This window comes from Brassica napus, chromosome C4 (assembly GCF_020379485.1).
Source record: "Brassica napus cultivar Da-Ae chromosome C4, Da-Ae, whole genome shotgun sequence".
In the NCBI taxonomy this organism is placed as follows: Eukaryota; Viridiplantae; Streptophyta; class Magnoliopsida; order Brassicales; family Brassicaceae; genus Brassica; species Brassica napus.
Window position 1 is genome coordinate 47218167 of NC_063447.1, and position 18959 is coordinate 47237125.

At 35.0% G+C, this 18959-nt stretch overlaps 4 protein-coding genes across 7 annotated transcripts; 1 reads left to right on the forward strand and 3 right to left on the reverse strand.

Annotated features, from left to right (window-relative positions):
• The first annotated feature begins 422 nt into the window (after nt 1–422).
• LOC106420629 (phosphatidylinositol/phosphatidylcholine transfer protein SFH8) lies at nt 423–3625 on the forward strand. Its single transcript, XM_013861485.3, has 9 exons — nt 423–1079; nt 1356–1702; nt 1770–2036; nt 2176–2253; nt 2355–2456; nt 2523–2572; nt 2660–2759; nt 2848–2931; nt 3013–3625. Exons 1-9 carry the CDS (start codon nt 1061–1063, stop codon nt 3070–3072), a joined length of 1107 nt encoding a protein of 368 aa, XP_013716939.2. The 5' UTR covers nt 423–1060; the 3' UTR covers nt 3073–3625.
• On the reverse strand, nt 3411–7452 carry LOC106420582 (phosphatidylinositol/phosphatidylcholine transfer protein SFH3). 4 transcript variants are annotated; one of them, XM_048756283.1, is made up of 14 exons: nt 7298–7452; nt 6397–6465; nt 5935–6281; nt 5571–5837; nt 5407–5484; nt 5207–5308; nt 5079–5128; nt 4887–4986; nt 4713–4802; nt 4596–4613; nt 4393–4507; nt 3940–4289; nt 3778–3849; nt 3411–3692 (listed from the first exon to the last, which is right to left on the reverse strand). In XM_048756283.1, exons 2-14 carry the CDS (start codon nt 6440–6442, stop codon nt 3678–3680), a joined length of 1650 nt encoding a protein of 549 aa, XP_048612240.1. In that variant the 5' UTR covers nt 6443–6465; nt 7298–7452; the 3' UTR covers nt 3411–3677. The 4 variants fall into 4 exon arrangements, with proteins under 4 accessions (XP_048612240.1, XP_048612239.1, XP_048612241.1 ...); XM_048756282.1 differs by having other exon boundaries at nt 7106–7316; XM_048756284.1 differs by having other exon boundaries at nt 7188–7314.
• Nucleotides 7453–12614: 5162 nt separating this feature from the next.
• BNAC04G33410D lies at nt 12615–13631 on the reverse strand. The gene has a single exon (XM_013861512.3). The coding sequence runs from the start codon at nt 13537–13539 to the stop codon at nt 12826–12828; it is 714 nt and encodes a 237-aa protein (XP_013716966.1). The 5' UTR covers nt 13540–13631; the 3' UTR covers nt 12615–12825.
• A 2871-nt stretch (nt 13632–16502) lies between these two features.
• Nucleotides 16503–18154, reverse strand: LOC106420632. Its single transcript, XM_022701963.2, has 2 exons — nt 17303–18154; nt 16503–17231 (listed from the first exon to the last, which is right to left on the reverse strand). The coding sequence occupies exons 1-2, from the start codon at nt 18152–18154 to the stop codon at nt 16503–16505; spliced, it is 1581 nt and encodes a 526-aa protein (XP_022557684.2).
• Between the last annotated feature and the right edge of the window lie 805 nt (nt 18155–18959).

An 18959-nucleotide genomic window follows, 5' to 3' on the forward strand; every position in this document is an offset into this window, starting at 1 on the left:
TAAATATCCTCTCTTGTTTCATTTCATCCTAGAAACTCAAATTCAAGATTACATTTTTATTTAAATGACAAAAAAATTAGTGAATTGGCCGAGAAAACATTTTGAGAAATATGCTAGTGCATAATAGTCTAGCAAACTTCTCAAGAACTCTCATAACTCTAAATTTATCTTTCATTCCAGAAGACTTTTAAGTAAGTCTATTAGTGCATAACTTATTTGCATATTTTTTAAGAAGTTTTTTTTATCTTTAAACCCTAAAATTAAATAGTTTAAACAATAAATGTTTCATTAAACACAAAATCAACTTATAAAATGTTTAATATATACAAAACTAAACATTTATATGTCAAATTTTAATTTAAAAATATATACATTTAAGATTCTAAAATTTAACAGTAAAAATAGCATTACTTGAACATGTGCTACTAAACTCTAACCAATGGACAATCATAACTTACAATCTATATTCAGTTATCTATGTGGAATTAAATTTTATTAAATTTAAATTTACATGATTTAGAATTTTTAATATTTACATGATTTCAATTTATTTTCTATCAATTTTTTTTATAAATTAATTAAAATTAAATACATAAATATGTTTCTTAAAAAGTTTTTTTTTAGATTAGTAGTCTTCTCGAGAAGTCTTCTGGAAAAGATTACATTATCTCGAGAAAACTTCTCAGCACTATAATCGTAAAAAAAAATATTTTTGTTTGTTCATAAGGAGATATTTATAAATTCACTATCATTTTAAGTTATTTTTTTTTGGATCGAATTTGAGCTATAGATTGTTATTTAAATTCAAAATTTTAAGTTATTTTTGACAAATTCCCCTTCATGTAATGTTTATACTTAAATAGAATAGATATTGCTGTAAATGAAAAATTAGAATATTAAATTATTCTTACAAGTACAAAAATTAGATTTATAAAGTTAATAATATATATCAGATATACGATACATGCATGGATTTGGTGGTATATTGTTTCGTGAATCAGCCCATCTTCTCGAAGATATAGATCAAAGGAAATAGAAGATTTTGTCGAAGGAATCCAAGATGTCATGCCCTAGACCATGTAAAGAGATCTCATCTCCTTTATTATTATATCTTTGGATTGATTGATTATACTGCGTCAGGTATTGTAGCGTAAACTCCGAGGATCCCATCTGATAAATTATGTGAATCGTATCTCTCAGATAAATTTTTCGTGACTTTTGCTGAAAGTTGGGTTTTTTAGGCTCAAATTTAAGGTAGTTAGGTAATGTAAATTGTCACCTATCTGCTGCTATGTTCTTGTAGATTCTTCAATTGTTTTGAGCTAATGCAATCGTCACTTTATGGGTTTCATCAGGTTTCGCAACAGCTTTTGAGGTATTATTGAGCAGTGATGACAAAAAGGAACGAAACTCAGACTTTAATGCATCTACCAAGTTGAAGCACTCTCTCAACCAAAAGAGCGGAAGAAGAAAAAGTGATGCTATCTCCATTGAGGATGTCAGGGATGTGGAGGAGCTCCAGGCCGTTGATGCCTTCCGACATGCATTGTTAACCGACGAGCTGCTTCCAAGTAGACACGATGACTATCGCATGATGTTGAGGTTCTTGAAAGCCAGGAATTTTGACATTGAGAAAGCAAAACTCATGTGGGCTGATATGATACAATGGAGGAAAGAGTTTGGCACTGAAACCATTCTTCAGGTTACTTTTTAACAGATGATTGGTATTGTAAACCCTTATTTTTCTAACCTTTTATATGTCCCAACAGGATTTTGATTTCGAAGAGATTAATGAAGTTCTGGAGTATTACCCGCACGGTTATCACGGTGTTGATAAAGAAGGCAGGCCTATTTACATTGAAAGACTGGGGAAAGTTGATCCTAACAGACTCATGCAAGTTACAAGCATGGATCGATATGTAAGATATCATGTAAAGGAGTTTGAGAGGGGCTTTATGATCAAGTTTCCTTCCTGCACAATTGCTGCTAAGAAGCATATTGACTCCAACACAACTATTTTAGATGTTCAGGGACTGGTAGTTAATTTCCTACAACCTCTAATTAATGTTCTTTCTCAGATTTAGCATTGTGGAATGAGTTTTTTTTTTCCCCGAACATTATTGTCGGATAAGTTTCTCATGCCTGTTCTTGCTTCATATAATTTTTTTCTTCTAGGGATTGAAAAACTTTACCAAGTCTGCTCGGGAGCTTATCACACGATTACAAAAGATCGGTGGGGATTATTATCCTGAGGTACTTTTTAATTAAAACTTCTATAATACTTGATCCAGTATGTATTGAAAGACTCTTTTATCATATGCTAATTAATCTTCGATGTGTGTTAATTCATGCAGACTCTACACCAAATGTTTATTGTGAATGCAGGGCCTGCATTCAGACTGCTTTGGAGTACTGTGAAGAACTTTATAGACCCAAAAACAACATCCAAAATTCATGTAATATCATCTTTAATTACTTGTCATCAGTTAATATAAAATTCAATTTGGTCCATTGTGATGTAGGTCCTTGGATACAACTATATGACCAAATTGCTTGAAGTGATTGATGTCAAGTATGTGAATCCTATTACTTTTGTCGCCTTTGGATTCTTCTTTAGGGTCTTATGCTTATGTCCTAAACCGTCTGCATTTTTGTACAGTGAGTTGCCTGAGTTCTTGGGAGGTGCATGTACTTGCGCGGATCAAGGTGGTTGCATGCTTTCTGACAAGGGACCATGGAAAAACCCGGAGATTGTGAAGGTCATTTCAATTGACTCATATGTTTCTTGCCTATTACATTGTACTAGTTCTGAAGCTGACACAACTGGTTATCTTCACTTTCTTTCAGATGGTGCTTCATGGGGGAGCATATCGGACGAAGCAAGTGGTGAAAGTTTTGAACAGCGTGGGGAAAGTCATTGATTATCCATGGGTATGTATGTAGATATTGAATCTTAGAACTAGTCTCAAAAGTTCACGTGTGCCTTAACTCTGACTTTTGTCTTGAACATAGATAAATGGAAGTGACACTTCCACTGCAGAGTCTGGATCTGATGCAGAAGATATTGGGTGAAACGAGCTTGGCCGGTAGTTTTCCGGGCTATAATGAGTATGCACCCAGTGGCGGAGCTATGTAGTGGGGGAGGAGGGGGGTCAGCGTCACCCCTATCACTTCTATATAAAAAAAAGAAAAGATATTTCAATTATGTTTGTTAGGTAGTTGTTCGAATCTTTAGTTTGATCCCCATGTTTTAAGATCAAATCTCTCCCTTGACCCAACTTAATACTCTCTTTTTTCAGTCTCTGCTTTTTTTTTTCTTTTTTTGGTAAAAACCATTGTGTTTTCTCTTTTGGTTTGATATTTTAGAACTATTTATTATAGAGATTTTTGTTTCTACTATGGGACATATATATTAACAATATATAGTTTTTATACATAAGAGTATAACATTTTTTTTTACATTTTTTGGTTACAAATTAGGTGTGAAGGAATGACGAATAGTAAACATAAGCTTTCAGTTTTTTTTCAATAGACAAACAACAGAAACAATTACAGAAAGCATATCTCCACATTTTAATCTTTAATACTCTTCGCGAGTAATTTTATGTTTATATATATATGGTTTTTAAAAATATATTTTCCAGGTTTTTCATAGTCCCGAGGCATCATCAAGTCTTTCAGAATCCAAAGAACTGAAAAAAAACAAAAACAAATAAACAATATACTCAAAATTAAGTAAATATGAATAATCGTCAAGAAGAGTGTTTGTTTGTGTACCTTCTTCTTCTTTTTCTTCTTCTCGATGTAAGCCACTATCTCTAGCTGCTTAGCCATGGCTTCGTCCAGCGTCTGATATTTTCAAATAAAAATAAATTAATCGCTACATCATACGTGTTCTACACGTTACATAACACAAACAATAAGAGACTGGTTGGTTACCTTCTTGGTCTCAGACAACTGAAACTCAAGCTGGTCGACGCGGGTTAGAGCGGCGTTGAGAATCTGTTCTTTCTCCGCGGAGAATGGAGCCGGCTGATTGTCCAACGACCTACATTTCTCCTCCAGCTCCGCCATTCTCTTCACCATCGACATGTACTCTTGGGTCGACACCATAGCTGTCTCTCCTTTCTCTGCTGCGCCGCCGTAAATGGCTGCCTCAGTGAGCTTCCTCGGCATGTTCTTGGTTAGCCTCACCACCGTCATTAACCCCATAACCAACGACATCACGCCCCCGAATAAATATCCTTCTCCTCCTTTCCTCTCCGACGGCTTCACGGCAGAGTATACATCTGCTCCGGCAAAAAAAAACAAGACACATGTAATGACTTTAGAAAATACAATAACAGAATCACATTTTAAAAATTTGAATCAATGTTTTCTGTGTAAGGTAACCTTCAGGCTCGGTGAAGGTTGTCTTGTGGAGACTTGTAGGCCAAGTAGACGAAGCATCCACAGTTTTGTCAACAATTGGTGTGAATTTCTCATTCTCTGCATTGAATGAGTTCTTCTGCAAAATGGGATTTTAACATCAATCAAACAGAGGATCTTAGAGGGATAAAAGACTTAAAACTTTATTGACAGAGAAAGAAACTGACCTCAAAGGTTTCACATTTCTTCAATGTGTTGTTTCAAGCAAACAAAACCAAAAACAAGAGAGAGACAAGCTTTAGAATTTTACTATGAGTGTGAAATATTGAGTTTTGTGTGTTTACCTCAGTTGTGCTCTCATACACAGAGATTGTCTTCTCTTCAATGTTTGACAATGTCTTCCTTGGGCACTTTCCTTCTCCGTTTTGAACCATCTAAATAGTTAAAATACTAATGTTCAGTACCCTAAACCCTAATTGTTTTTGGGTTTTGTGCGAAGATAGTGTCTTAAAAAGTACCTTGAAGATGTCAGGGTCGTTCCATGGACCTTTGTCTGAACGCATGCATCCACCTTTGTCTGCACAAGTGCAGTTACCACCCAAGAACTCAGGAAGTTCACTGAACACACACAAGAAAAAAAAAGCAGAGGTTTAATTTTATGAATCTATGGCTACAAGCCAGAGTTACTTAGGGCTTTGTATCTGTCTTACTTGGAGTCAATAATCTCAAGCAGCTTGCTTTGGTATTTGTTGCCAAGAACCTATACATGAAGTAAGTAAGTAAGCAGGACATTTAAGCTTATGATCTTTGGAGTGTTAAAAACGAGAAGAAAGATTACGTGAATTTTAGCAGTGGTCTTTGGGTCAAGGAAAGATTTGACAGTGCTCCACAGAAGCCTGAAGCCAGAACCAGCGTTGATAATGAACATACGGTTCAATGACTATATGATCCATAACACACAAAAACACACTATCTCAGTGCTATTGTCTTTGAGTTATTAGCTATAAAACAAAACTAGGTCTAAACCATCATAGTTACCTCAGGGTAGTTGTCACTATCAATCTTCTGAATACGCTGGAGAAGATCCCTTGCAGCCTTACTGAAGTTCTTCAACCCCTTGAGTTAAATACCAGCATAATCATTCGCAATATCTTTGAGTTTGAATACCGAAACAAATCTGGTAAGAGACTACAAAAGCATACCACGCCTTGCACATCCAAGATGGTGGTGCTCTGATCAATGTGCCTCTTGGCAGCAATGGAGCAAGCCGGTAGCTTGATATTGAAAGCCTTCTCAAACTCCCTCACATGGTAATTCACGTACCTATCGATGGTAGTGACTTGCATCAGTTTTGTGGCATCAACTTGGCCTAGCCTCTCTATGTAAATAGGCCTTCCTTCTTTGTCAACACCATGGTAACCTTGAGGATAGTACTTGATGACTTCGTCTATTTCCTTGAAATCAAAGTCCTTTTGAAAGAACAAGAAGAAAAGAGATACAATTTAATCCTAACGTGAAGATGATGATGATATTAAAAAATGATATTGGTTATGTTTTTTTTTAAACCTCCATGATAGCGTCAGTGCCAAACTCTTTCCTCCAATTGATCATATCACACCACATCTGCTTAGCTTTCTCGATATCAAACTTCCTGGCCCTCAAAAACCTAAGCATCATGTGATGATCATCGTGTCTTGAAGGAAGAAGCTCGTCTAAGATGAGAGCTTGACGGAAAGCGTCAACAGCTTGAAGCTCTTCCACATCAATATCGTCAACTATTGAGACGGACATCACTCTGCTGTTCCTTCGAGTTTTCTTGGTGAAAGAGTGTTTGAATTTGTTCGAGGCATTGATTGCTTTCTTCTTAAACGAACAAAGCTTTGTTTTCTTGTCATCCTCTGAGCATTCATGATCTACATTACGAAAATCAGAATCTTTGCTTAAAGATGTCTCCTTCATTAACTTTAAAAAAAAAAAAAAAAGATGTCTCCTTCATTGCATAAAATCTTTACAATATTTTTTCCTTACCTGGCTTATTATGTCGATCCATATGAGCAGACATTGTATCCGCCATGCTTTTAGTCTGGATTTAAAATTCTGTTGTCGCATAAACACATAACTACAGGTTAAAAATGATCTCTGAATCACTAATAAACCCCACAGAATACAAAATAATTTCATCAAGAGATTTTATAGATAATTGCTAAAAACAAATATCTAAGCATAATAAAATATGTCAAATCATAATAAATATTTTGTCAACTCAGAAAAATGATCTCTGAAACGCTAATAAACCCCATAGAAAACCCACAGAATCCAATCTAACTTCACCAGGAGATTGAAAAAACAAAGGTATTGAATCCAGAGGGTAGTCCATGTGACGGTTCCTTGGCTAACAATCAACCAATGAAAGAAGAAACAAAGAAACCCATTTAGACATTTGATCAAACATTCATAATAATCACCCATCCTTACGAGAATTTAAGATAGCTAAAACAAAATATATATTCAATTATCATATGAAACGATAAAAAAGGTTAACTTAGAGGAAACCAAACCCACATTTTTTATTATTATAAGAAACAGATAAACGGAAAAACTTAGGTAAAACTATAATCAGGGAGGATGGAAACAATCGTTGTATTCAAACATCTAGCGGTTGAGAGATAACAAATGAGAGAAATGAAGAAGAAGAGACAAAATATAAGAGGGTTCTTGATTTTCCTGAGTGTTTTACCTATTAAAGATCAAAAGCTAAGGGAAGAAGAAAGAAAGAGAGGCGTATATAATCTCCTCTCATCTCTCTCTCTGTTACCTACCCCCAAATAAAGGATGGCTCCAGATTTACACAACGCCAAATCTCAAAGAACAAATCTAGAAGAGAGAGAAAAGCTTATTTCAGCACAAGGGTATTGACAAAGGGTTTTACCTTCTTTTGAAATCCAGAGAGAGAGAGAGAGAGAGAGAGAGAGAGTTAGCTTAATGATCCATTTAAAGGGGGTTTGAAAAGGTTTGACCTTTTTTCTCATTTTTTTTTAATTTTTTTTTTAACACTGAAAATTATGCTTGATGAAACAAGTATCATACAAGTGGAGGAATGAACCTTCCGAAGCAAAAGCAATAAGAAAAACAATAACAAAAGCATCAGAAGATACTTAACAAGAAAAACAACCAGAAATACAGAGGCCATAGGGCAAACTTGATCTCCTCTGTAACAACAGTCACGTTGACGTAGCCTCCGCACAAAGACGCAACTGCAACCAGCGTGGGCCACCACGTGCTATATAAGATGAGAGACGATTCTCATTTATGACACTTTGCGCAATCTCAGACGCTGGCTTGTTCCGCTCCTCCATCACATGAACACATTGCCAACCATCAAGATCCGTTAACATCATATGGATAGAGTCTACAAGCCCGTGAACCAAAACGTATCTCTGAGGGAATAACATAGCCTCTCTAACCAACTGATAATGAGATTCCAGAATAACTCCACACTGATGAGTAGAAATCATGCTCTCCACTGCAAACTTAAAACCCAGTAACTCTGCTTCCATCTGGGACTGAACCCCAGAGAATGAACGACGACTATGCATGATAGTCTTCCCATTGTGATCCCTTAAAATCCAAGCAGCTCCACTGTACGCATTTGGTCTCTCCCACGCAATACCTATGTTACATTTGAAGTAACCAATAGGTGGGGGAGACCACTTCAGAACCTGTCCCGACGCACACGAGTGATTTACTCTTTCTACCTCCTCGGTCGTATTGACTGCAAACCAGATGTTAGCATCCTCTATGGCTTTAGAGAGAATGGAGATAGGGTTTGTTTGTCTCCTCTCAAAAACCAACTCATTTCTCCCCTTCCAAATCTGCCACATAATCCAAATGAAGCTCTTACTTTGTACCTCATTACCATTTTTCCCATTAACGATCAACAGGTGGTAAACATTGAGGAAAACCGAACTTCTCGAGAAACCACCTCGAGGGATTTTTATATTTGATCTCTCCCAAACTTCTTGTGCTAAAGGGCAGTTGAAGAGCAAATGACATATAGACTCCGATGCAGACGAACACACCGCGCATGTTGTATCCAACTGAATACCTCTGGAACGAAGTCTATCTTTCACAGCAAGGGCGCCAGCCAAAACCTTCCAGAGAAAGTGTTTGAGCTTTGAAGGGGCTTTAATCTTCCAAATACTACTCCATAACTTCTTCTCAATAGGAGGTAAGCCTCGCTGAGGTTGAACTATATTTTGCAGAGTCTCAAAAAACCGGTAACCACTCTTAGAAGAGTAAACTCCATCCTTTGTAAGGCCCCACTTATATGAAATGTATAAGAGACGAGAGTACATTGTAATTTGTGTAGAGAGAAGAGAGAGAAAGAAGACGCCAGTTTTATAGGACAAGGAAGAAAGGCGCGTGCTTTTCCCGTTTTTTTCTGTTTGACAGGATTTGTAAATTTACGAGGAAACCACTAACATCTTTTTTTACTTACATCTCGTCAAACAGTGCAACTAATGCCTCCAACAAATTCACATGTTTCATAAAGAAAGGGTGTTAATATGTTCCAAAAAGTGTTATTTTAACATATTTTCCTTTTATATAAATATTATTTTAAAATATCAGTTCAGTTAATATCTATTTTTTTAATATCAATAAAAAACATATTGATCTTATAAATATTTTAATTATCTCAAACGTTATTAGTTAATTATTTTCTTAATTTTCTGTGAAAATTTCAAAATAACATTCTCAATAAAACAATGATTATATTTTACAAAAATTGCAAATGTTATTTGTTCAAATTAGGTGACCTCAGTAATTCTAAGCTACAGTAATTCATTTTGTTCAGATAATGTTCATCAGCATTTTTTGTAATTTACATTTTCTTAAAGAATACATAGAAAAAACATTTTTTTTTATTTTTTATGAATGTTTCAAATTAAATATTGTATTTTAAAGGTAAAATTTTGTTTTGTACGAGTCGCTTTTATACTTTTTATGCAAATTTTTAACAAAATTTCCAATTTTATTCATATTCATTCAACTATTATTCAATAGTATTAAAGAATTTTAATATCTTAACTAGAAAAATATGAATTGTTTTTAATATGTGTGAAAACATTAAAATAAACTTATGTTGAAACAGAGGAAGTATATGATACTTTACTTGTTTTATAACAATTCTATATATTTATGCGTTTTGGGAATGAGTCACTATGAATTACGAAAAAAGTACTTATATTTCTGATTAAAAAATTAGTGAAACATTCTAAAATCAATACTACGATCATGATAACTATTCTTCAAAATTAATTTAAACATAAGTTTTATCCACTCGAGAAAATTTTTTGGTCGGTTCTGCTACTGCATTTATGTATGGGTAAATATATACTCCATCCGTTCTGAAATGTAAGATGTTTAGAAGAAATTTTATATTTCAATATATAAGATATTTTCATATTTCTAGATAACTTTAATCTCATCAAAATATGTGTAATCAATAAAATTTAATAGTTCTATTTTGTAATTGGTTGAATAGTTTTAATTTATAGTTTTAATAATATTTTTTAGATAAAAATAATTTTATTAATGAACGTGTTTTACCTAGAACATCTTATACTCTTTCTGTTTTTGAATAATTGTCACTTTAACATTTTTTTATTTGTTACATAAAAAGTGTCTAACTACAATTTATAATCAATTTCAGCTAAATATTAATTGCAAAATGCATTGATCTTATAAAGAAATTTGTTTATCTCAAATACTATTGGGTAACTAGTTGTAATTAATGAAAACATAAATATATATCAATCATTTTTTTAATATGTATGAAAAAGTGACTAAGTAATATTTTTTTACGTAACAGAGAGTATTTAGGAACAGAGATACGAATTACAATCATACAATATTTTTTCTGACATAAGAAAAAATAATAATGATAGGGAAGAGCTGGTTTTCTTACTTTGAAAATTGTTAAATGAATTTTCTATTTCCGACAATATAATTATGAACGGGATGGATGGCTTCGGCTTTCCCAAATTAATAAAGCAGGCTGATAAAAATAACAGTTAGTATCATTTATTTCTTTCTTTTTCATTTCTCTATGTCGACCTTATCATTTAATTTTTCCAGCTAAAACCTATAAACTCTATTTAAATTTTGATATATGGACCGACCATCACGAATGAACACAAGCCTCCAGCTCCTATATTAATTAACTTTATAATATACACATTAATGATTACTCTTCTAAAAAGAAAGAGCATTGCAAATAGAAAAATATCAGGTCAACATTTCACAGCGGCCTTATAACATTTTGACATCAAAAGGGTTTACAATTTTTAAAATAGAACAAATAACATTGATGGCCCGAATCAAGGCCCTTACACCATGGTCAATCCGGATTCTTAGAGTTGGATTTTTAGTTTCGGTTAAGAACCGTTTCTTTGCTTTTAACTAAGAAAAGTTAAGAATCGTCTCTTAAATAAGATATATAAGAGCTGGTTCTTAAGTTCTTAACCGAAAAATGTAAAAAAAAATAAAAAAATAAAAAAAATGTCAAATCATGAGTTAAGAATACCAAATTATGAATCTGGGTTAATCATGCTCCTATCCTTTTTTGTTTGCATCTGATTTGGAGAGACATATTGACGGTTGCGTTCTTCGTTCTTCGTCGCCGTCTTCATTTTCCATGGCAACTTGTACTGTTACGGCGACTCCAATGTTTATGGTGGCCGAAGATCAATTTCTGGTGCCAAATGCCTAAGAAATTAAGGAGATTGGAGAATGTGCATGGCTATGATAGCCTCGCTTGACATGCATCATCGCATTAGTAATGTCAAATCATGAGTTAAGAACACCAAATTAAGAATCCGGGTTAATCATGCTCATATCCTTTTTTGTTTGCATCTGATTTGGAGAGACATATCGACGGTTGCGTTCTTCGTCGCCGTCTTCATTTTCCATGGCAACTTGTACTGTTACGGCGACTCCAATGTTTATCGTGGCCGAAGATCAAATTCTGGCGCCAAATGCCTAAGAAATTACGGAGACAGGAGAATGTGCATGGCTAGGCATGGGCGTTCGGGTCTTCGGGTCGGGTTCGGGCCGGTTCTTTTCGGGTCCGAGTCTTTCGGGTCCTAAATATTTAGACCCAATAGGTACTTAGAAATTTTCGGTTCGGGTTCGGGTCTGTTCTTCTCAGGTCCGGGTCAGTTCAGGTCTATAATTAAAATACCCATAAAATACCCGTAATTTTTCGGGTCCATATCGGGTCCGGGTCCGGTTCGGGTATTTAGGATCTGAAAAGAACATGACATACTCAATTCCATCAAATTTAGTTGATATTTGTCATATATATCTACAATTTTACAAAATAACTTAAATGAAACTATTAATACTTAAAATAAAACATTTTTAAACTCTAAATTTTACATTTTAAAGCTTTATATTACTTAAAAAATGTTAAAAAATAATAACAAATGTTGTTATCAAAAGATATTTCAACTGAATCATAAAATAATATATATAAAATAGAACACAAAAACATCATAGTTTTAGATATACATGTTTTTAAGTCGGGTACAAATCGGTTCTTATCGGGTCGGATCTATTATGGTCGGTTCTTTTCGGGTCGGTTCTTTTCGGGTCCGGGTCTATTCGAGTCGGTTCCTTTCGGTTCCGGTTCTTTCGGGTAAAAAAAATTTAGACCCAAAAGGTACTTGTAAATTTTCGGTTCGGTTCCGGGTCGGATATTTTTGGGTCGGTTCCGGTTCGGGTCTTCGGGTCCAGATTAAAATGCCCAGACCTATACATGGCTATGATAGCCTCGCTTGACATGCATCATTGCATCATCGGTGCATACTTTCTCTATACATGCATCATCACACATGATTCGGTATGTATACATAAGTCCAATTTTAACATTATATTATATTCCCTTTGTTTTTATCCGCAAGTAGTTTTAGTTAAAAGTGTAAATATTAAGAAAATTTTTGTTTTTAAAAAAATAGCATTTAATACATAATTCGGCTCATACGTTATCTATGTAAGTATATGTTTGATCTCTCCCCAAAAATGAAGAGCCTATCACTTGGAAACTTCTGATTTGGATATATTGGGGATGTGAGCTGCTTCATATAGAGCTATGAACGGCTCTTTTAATACTCTCCTTGTTGGTTGGTTCTTGCTCATCACGTGATTATATGTCTACAACAAAATTAATCATTTTAACATCAAACTTACAGAAAACAAAAATATATCTCTCTTTACAAAAACGAACAAAATTATACAAAGAAAATAAAAAGAAAAGCTAAACAACATTTTATGCTCGGGCTTTAAAATATTTTTACCCGTATATTTACAAACACGCAAAATATATGTGAATGTTATTGCATAAACTAAAGTTTTTCCTTATTTTTCTTTTTTCTTTGCTTTTTTTTTTCTTTACATCTAAACAATACAAAACTCTTCATCCTTTTGGTTCCTCCTCTGTCTCGCAATGAAAGACTCGATCTTGTATCGGAGTTCATCATCAGAATCATCAGCAGGCCTCTCAGTCTCCGATCTCTTCAACCTTCCACAAGAACTCTTCTTCGAGCCCTCGAGCTTCTCTGACCGACTCCTTTCGTAACTCTTCTTTGGACTTTCCTGTTTTTGGGTAATGATTTGTCTTTGTCTCTTCACAGTTACGTCCTTCTTGCTATTCTCCTCGCCAGAGCTCTGTTTCGCACTGTTATCCGTCTTTTTCTGTTTCTCTCCCTTATCTTCAGTGCTCTGTTTTGCCTCGCTTTCTCTGCATACCATATCTGTATGTAAACTCTGTTCTTTTCTTGAGCTCTCTCGAACAAACTCGTCGTAAAAATCATTGCTGTTTCTCCGTGCATCTGGTTCTTGACCCACAAAGAGACCACATTTGGCGACTATAGTGATGACTATCGCGTTCCCCAAGACGAAAGCAAGATGGCGGTTGATGAGGAAACGTGTGAGACCAGAGTCCTCGAACATGATGACTAGTTGGTAACAGAGCTTGGCTACTGTAACCATAACCATAGTTATTTGGATTACCCGGTAAAACAAATCTAAGAGTATTTGAACTCGAGACTTCTTTACAACAGCCTTCATCTTTCTTGGTTTAGCTTTTTGGGTACTAGTAAGTGAATCCATCGGCGTCGATGAGGAAAGAATCAGAGGAGGGTCTGAGTCTGATTTTCTCTTAGTTCTTTTGTTTTTATTGTTGGGTTGAGAGAATGTAGCTTCGCAGTGTGAGTATTTATAAAGGGTCACTGAGTGCATTTGCTTTCTTTCTTTTTTGGGGCACTAATCTTCTTTTTCGAGTGAATTATTGTTATTTTGTTTTGGGAATACTGATTTTTAGAAAAAAAAAATAGTAACTATGTTCCTTTAGACTAATCTATATTTTGTGTCATATTTTTTTATAATACCCTTTAATATTTACGAAAATAATTTTAATAAATAGTTTTAGAAACAAAAAAAATTTGGAAAAATAGTAACATTTGTTAAAATACCTATATGAACTTAATGGTATATTTTTCAGTTATAAAAAAGTTAAAATTATAAATTTCAGATTATGTTCTTAAAAAAGTAGAAATGACATTCTACGAAGTAGAAAACGAAATCTACTTTTTTCATTGAATCTACAATGTTTAGAATACGTGATCTACGTAAATAGGAGTATTCTACAAATATGTAGAATACACATTCCGCGCTTAACCTACCATTCTAAAATTCTTAGAAATCAAAATCTACACATTAATCTAATTCTAAAACATGTAGAAACCGATTTCTACAGATTTACTATAAATCTAAAACATGTAGAAATCAAATTCTAAACATTACTATAATTCTAAAAAACTGTAGAAACTGATTTCTACATATTAGTTGTATTCTACGGATAAGAAATCAGTTCCTAAAAATATGGAAACAAAATATTTGAGAATATTCACTTTTATATTTTTTTAAAAAAATAGATTTAAAAAAAAAAAAAAACGAAAAATGAACAAAAAAAAGCGACAAAAAAACCTTGGCAACCTTCTTCGCCGTCTTCTATATTCCATTGATTGTTCACAAAATTTTCACAAAATTTTCACATTATTTCTACCATGATTCATGTCTATGCTTCATGTGGCGTTTGGGAATTGGTTGTATCTTCAGGTTGGAGTTTTAATGTTGATAAAAAGAAAGGGGGAAGGTTACTTGCTTTGGAATTGAAGTCTTCTCTGGAAGAGTTACAGAAAAACGTTATAGAAGATTTTGGTTTTGAAGAAACAGATGCTGATTTGGAGTTGAGTTACCTTCCTATTGGATTGATCAATTCATCAAAATGTCCACCAGTGATCATTGGAAACTCAAGGCAAGTTCAAAATTTTCTAGGGTTTTGTAAGAAGCATCAGTCAACTCAATTGTGTGTCAGCTATAAAGCAAAGCAAGGAAATCCAAATAAGATCGACATTGATCTTAATAAGATGCCAACTGATGCAAGTACTAGTGAAGAGAACGAGCGAAATCCTTGTGACATTGGGACCGCTTCAAATATTGTTAAGGGGGCTAAGCATAACGAGAAGAGGAAAGGGAAGATGCAGCAAAGTGAAGTTGATGGAGATGATTATGATGCTGACAAGCATAACGAGAAGAAGAAAGGAAAGATGAAGCAAGACGAGGTTGAAGGAGATGATTATGATGCTGACAAGATCAATTCTGAAAAAGAAAACAGAGAAAAATTGGCAAAGAGTCAGGTGGTGGAATTGGTTAAGACGGGAGATCTTTTCCTCAACAAAACTGTTTTGAAAGCGAGGTTTGAGTTATGTGCAATGAAGCATAACTTTCACTACACAGTTACCAACACCAATAAATCAGTTTGGTGTATTAGATGCGCTGATAAGGTGTGCTTTTGGGGTGCTCGAGCTGAGTGTTTGAAGGGCTCCACATATTTTATTATTAAGAAGTATGTCGGTGTACATTCCTGCGCACCTTCAAACAAAACCAGTGCCGGAAAGACAGCTTCAGCGAAAACGATAGGCAGTCTGCTAATGCATAAATATGAAGGTATCAAGGAAGGGCCTAAAGCGAAAGATATTGTTCAGATTATGCGTAATGATTATGGATGTGAGATCTCTGATTCTTTAGCATGGGATTCCCGTGAATATGCAGTCAACGCTGTTAAAGGTATTCCAGAGGAAAGTTATGGGAAAATACCAAAATACTTGCACATGCTGCGAGAGGCCAATCCGGGTACACATTCCTCTTACAAGACTGACGTCGATGGTAGATTTCGATATCTGTTTATAGCGTTTGGTCAATCGATCAGAGGCTTTAAAAAAGTCATGAGGCGTGTCATTGTTGTCGATGGAACATTCTTGAAGAGTAAATTCAAAGGGGTGCTACTGGTTGCAACTGCTATAGATGGAAATTCAAATTTATATCCTATTGCATTTGGGATAGTAGACTCTGAGAATGAACAGTCTTGGGAATGGTTTATGAGACAATTAAAAGTTGTTGTTGCTGATGATAATGGTTTGGCTTTTATTTCGGATAGACAAGTGTCAATAGCGAAGACACTGTAGAAAGTGTATCCGCTAGCGAGACATCTAATCGGACCGCTGGCTTCTTCAATGATTTTAGAAGTTCCAATAAATCTGTTGACTTCAATGATTTTGGAAGTTCCAACCAATCCAATGAATCTTCGACTTTAGCTTGAGAAGGATTCAAACCTTTCACAAATGTGTCTAATGGAAGGTTCTTCATGCAACTTTCCAGAAACTCTTGTGTACCCATACGAAGATCACTAGCTGATGATTGAGTAACTTTTGCATGAGGTAAATTGACACACGAATCAGCAGTCTTTAACTCTTGGTTTTTTACAGCCTGTTGACAAACACGTACAATTACAAATTACACATACAAATTTCAAGTTCAAAATAGAGAATAGACATAAACGACAAGTTAGAAATCCATAATAAACATACAAACTTCCAAATACATATTACATTAAATATAGTCATTACATAAACGACAAGTTTCAAATACATATTATCGCCTCATTCCAAGTTCCAACAACCTAGCTTCAAAGACCTACATTCCATCGCCTAGTTCCAAGCTTTCAACAACTTTTAACTCTTTCTCTTATTAGTTACCTTTTTCTTTGATGGAGCAGTGCCTTTTTTGCTGGTGCTAGGACCACTGTTGATTTTGGTCATGCTAGGACCGCTTGCTTGATCACTCTTTCCCATCAATTCAGTCACCACTAAAGTTGTCCTGAGCTGTGTAACCTCAGCCTCAATTTTCTCCAATCTGTCGGTTACAACTGTCTCAAATTGCCCAGTTCTCTCCGAAGCTGTCCTGAGTTGTGTAACCTCAGTCTCAATCTTTCCCAACCTGTCCGAGAACTGCTGACAGAATTTCTCCCCAAAAGTAGTAAAAGAAGCTTGTACCAGATCCTCCAAGAAGTTTTTCATATCTGTGTCAATATTCCCTTTTGATGAAGCAGCTAGGTGGCACAAAACATTCTTCTTCCTTGACTCTGCTCCTCGGTCTGCATGCTTTCTCTTGTTTCTTCCCGAAACATCAGCTGTGCCATCAACATTCCCTGCAACATGACTATTTTCACCTCTCTCAGTATCAGCTGTTTGATCCTCTCCTTTCTCTTCGCCAGATTCCTCAAATTCAGAGTTCGTAGCTTCTTTTACTCCCCAAACATGATTGTTCCAATCATGTTTGCTATTGATCATATCCAAAATGCGATCTACTCTTTCATCTTTCTTCTCATCCTTCTGTACAAAATCAGTTGCCAAAAGGACCACTCCATCTATGTTGGATTCCATGAATGAATGCAAAATCCCCTACAAACAATCAAATCATTAGTAAAGTGAACAAGACAATAAATATTTTAATTAGAAAAATATATGCATACATTTTCTGGGAATAAGTTCTCAGCGCCAATGATATCTTCATAAGAACATTTTGCACATCCTCTCCAATTACCACACAGTGGACCTGTAAAATTTTTACTGACTTTTGTGCCACAAATCTCTCCTAAAGCAGGAACAACTTCCATTATCCAAATTTGGAAACCAAACAAGAATCCTTCCATCAGATACCCCTCTTTCTGCTCCAATTTATGCCTTGTTTTATCAATTTGCTTCAGAAGGAAATCAAACGAATACAGACCCCATGGGTAATTCCGAAGCTTCTCCAAATCCATCGCCAACTTCATGTACTGATGCGGGATATTCACCTTCTCATCCTTCCCCATCACCACACCCATAATAACGCAAAGATATATCAGTCTCACTCTATCAACCCAAGTCCAGGTATTGCTCTCTTCCAAATGCTTCTTTTTTATGATCTGCAAATTTATTTTTCCATTTGTCTTTATCTGCTTGCTCCAAAAACCATCATCATCTTTCCATGTCACTAACCCACTGTTATTCTCTCGCTTCACTTTCAGACCAGTGACAACATGATACTCTTGCAATCCAAAACGCAGAGGTCTCCTAGCGAAAGTGAACCACTTCTCATGTTTCTTGCTTGTCATCAACTCCTTACACAAGAAAGAGTGTACCAACCTCGCTGAAAACTTTAGATCATTCTTCTGGATAACCATAATCTGTGAAAAAATAGGATCTTTCATAACTTCATCGAATTCTGGCTCCATTTTTTCTTTCAGCAACTCGAGAAGTTTTAGTCGGCAGCTGTTATTAATCTTCTTAACCTGAGGTTCCAATCCCTCACCGTATAAACGATTAGGCAACTCCAACTCCATACCTTAAAATTGAATACAATACAACATATATCTATTAATAACAAATATCACAGCTCAGTTAAATAATGTCTCTTAATACTTTATCAATAACCAATGTCAAAGAATTAGCATTCTCACTGTATTAATTTCAATTTTTGGTGTTTTGTTTTTTTTTTAAAATAAAATACCTAAAATTCCTAAATCTATCCCAAAATATGATTTAAGCCATGATTGTGTACAAAATCTTCTCTAATCAGCATCTTAACACATGATTGAAGCCTAAACATCCTAACTAACTCAAAAAATTTACCTTTTACCTTTCTATTTTCAAACTCTAAAAAGAAGTGGAGATAGAGTTTCATACCTTTGCAGAACGAACTAAAGAGTGATAGATTCGTAAAAAGCTCACGAAATCGTATGGGTTAGGTCAAATAATCGTCCAAATCAGAATGAAATTGAGTGAGTTAGGGTTAATGAACTCGGGTGAGAATTTGATTTTCTCCCCCTTTGTTCGTGAATGGGAAATTATGGGTTTCATCCCAGAGAAATCGAGTTTAAAGAGTTGAAATCATGCTTGGTCGGTTCAAATCAAGTGGGAATCAATCCGGATATAATCATACAAAACCAAAAAATTCGATTTGGGATTCTTTCCTGGGCACGGGATCGATCGATCTATCCTTACAGATTGGTCGATCCGTGTAAATCAACCTTCGCCAATCGAGTGAAATGGACCAGGTCGATCAGTATATATTTCGCGTTTTTTTTGTTCTGAATAATGATCGGGATCGATCGATCCACTATACCTTGTAAAGTGGGATCGATCGAT

What these genes read in the sequence shown, in the direction of transcription:
- LOC106420629 (XM_013861485.3), top strand. An exon ending in TTTTAGATGTTCAGGGACTG is followed by an intron (nt 2,037 to 2,175) that starts GTAGTTAATTTC and finishes TTTTTCTTCTAG; the next exon opens with GGATTGAAAAACTTTACCAA. An exon ending in CTTGAAGTGATTGATGTCAA is followed by an intron (nt 2,573 to 2,659) that starts GTATGTGAATCC and finishes ATTTTTGTACAG; the next exon opens with TGAGTTGCCTGAGTTCTTGG.
- LOC106420582 (XM_048756283.1), bottom strand. Translation starts at nt 6,442, where the DNA reads ATGGCGGATACAATGTCTGCTCATATGGATCGACATAATAAGCCAG. An exon ending in TCTTGGATGTGCAAGGCGTG is followed by an intron (nt 5,485 to 5,570) that starts GTATGCTTTTGT and finishes ATTTAACTCAAG; the next exon opens with GGGTTGAAGAACTTCAGTAA. An exon ending in ATAGTGACAACTACCCTGAG is followed by an intron (nt 5,309 to 5,406) that starts GTAACTATGATG and finishes TGGATCATATAG; the next exon opens with TCATTGAACCGTATGTTCAT.
- BNAC04G33410D (XM_013861512.3), bottom strand. Translation starts at nt 13,539, where the DNA reads ATGGATTCACTTACTAGTACCCAAAAAGCTAAACCAAGAAAGATGAAG.
- LOC106420632 (XM_022701963.2), bottom strand. Translation starts at nt 18,154, where the DNA reads ATGGAGTTGGAGTTGCCTAATCGTTTATACGGTGAGGGATTGGAACCT. An exon ending in AGAACTTATTCCCAGAAAAT is followed by an intron (nt 17,232 to 17,302) that starts GTATGCATATAT and finishes GATTGTTTGTAG; the next exon opens with GGGATTTTGCATTCATTCAT.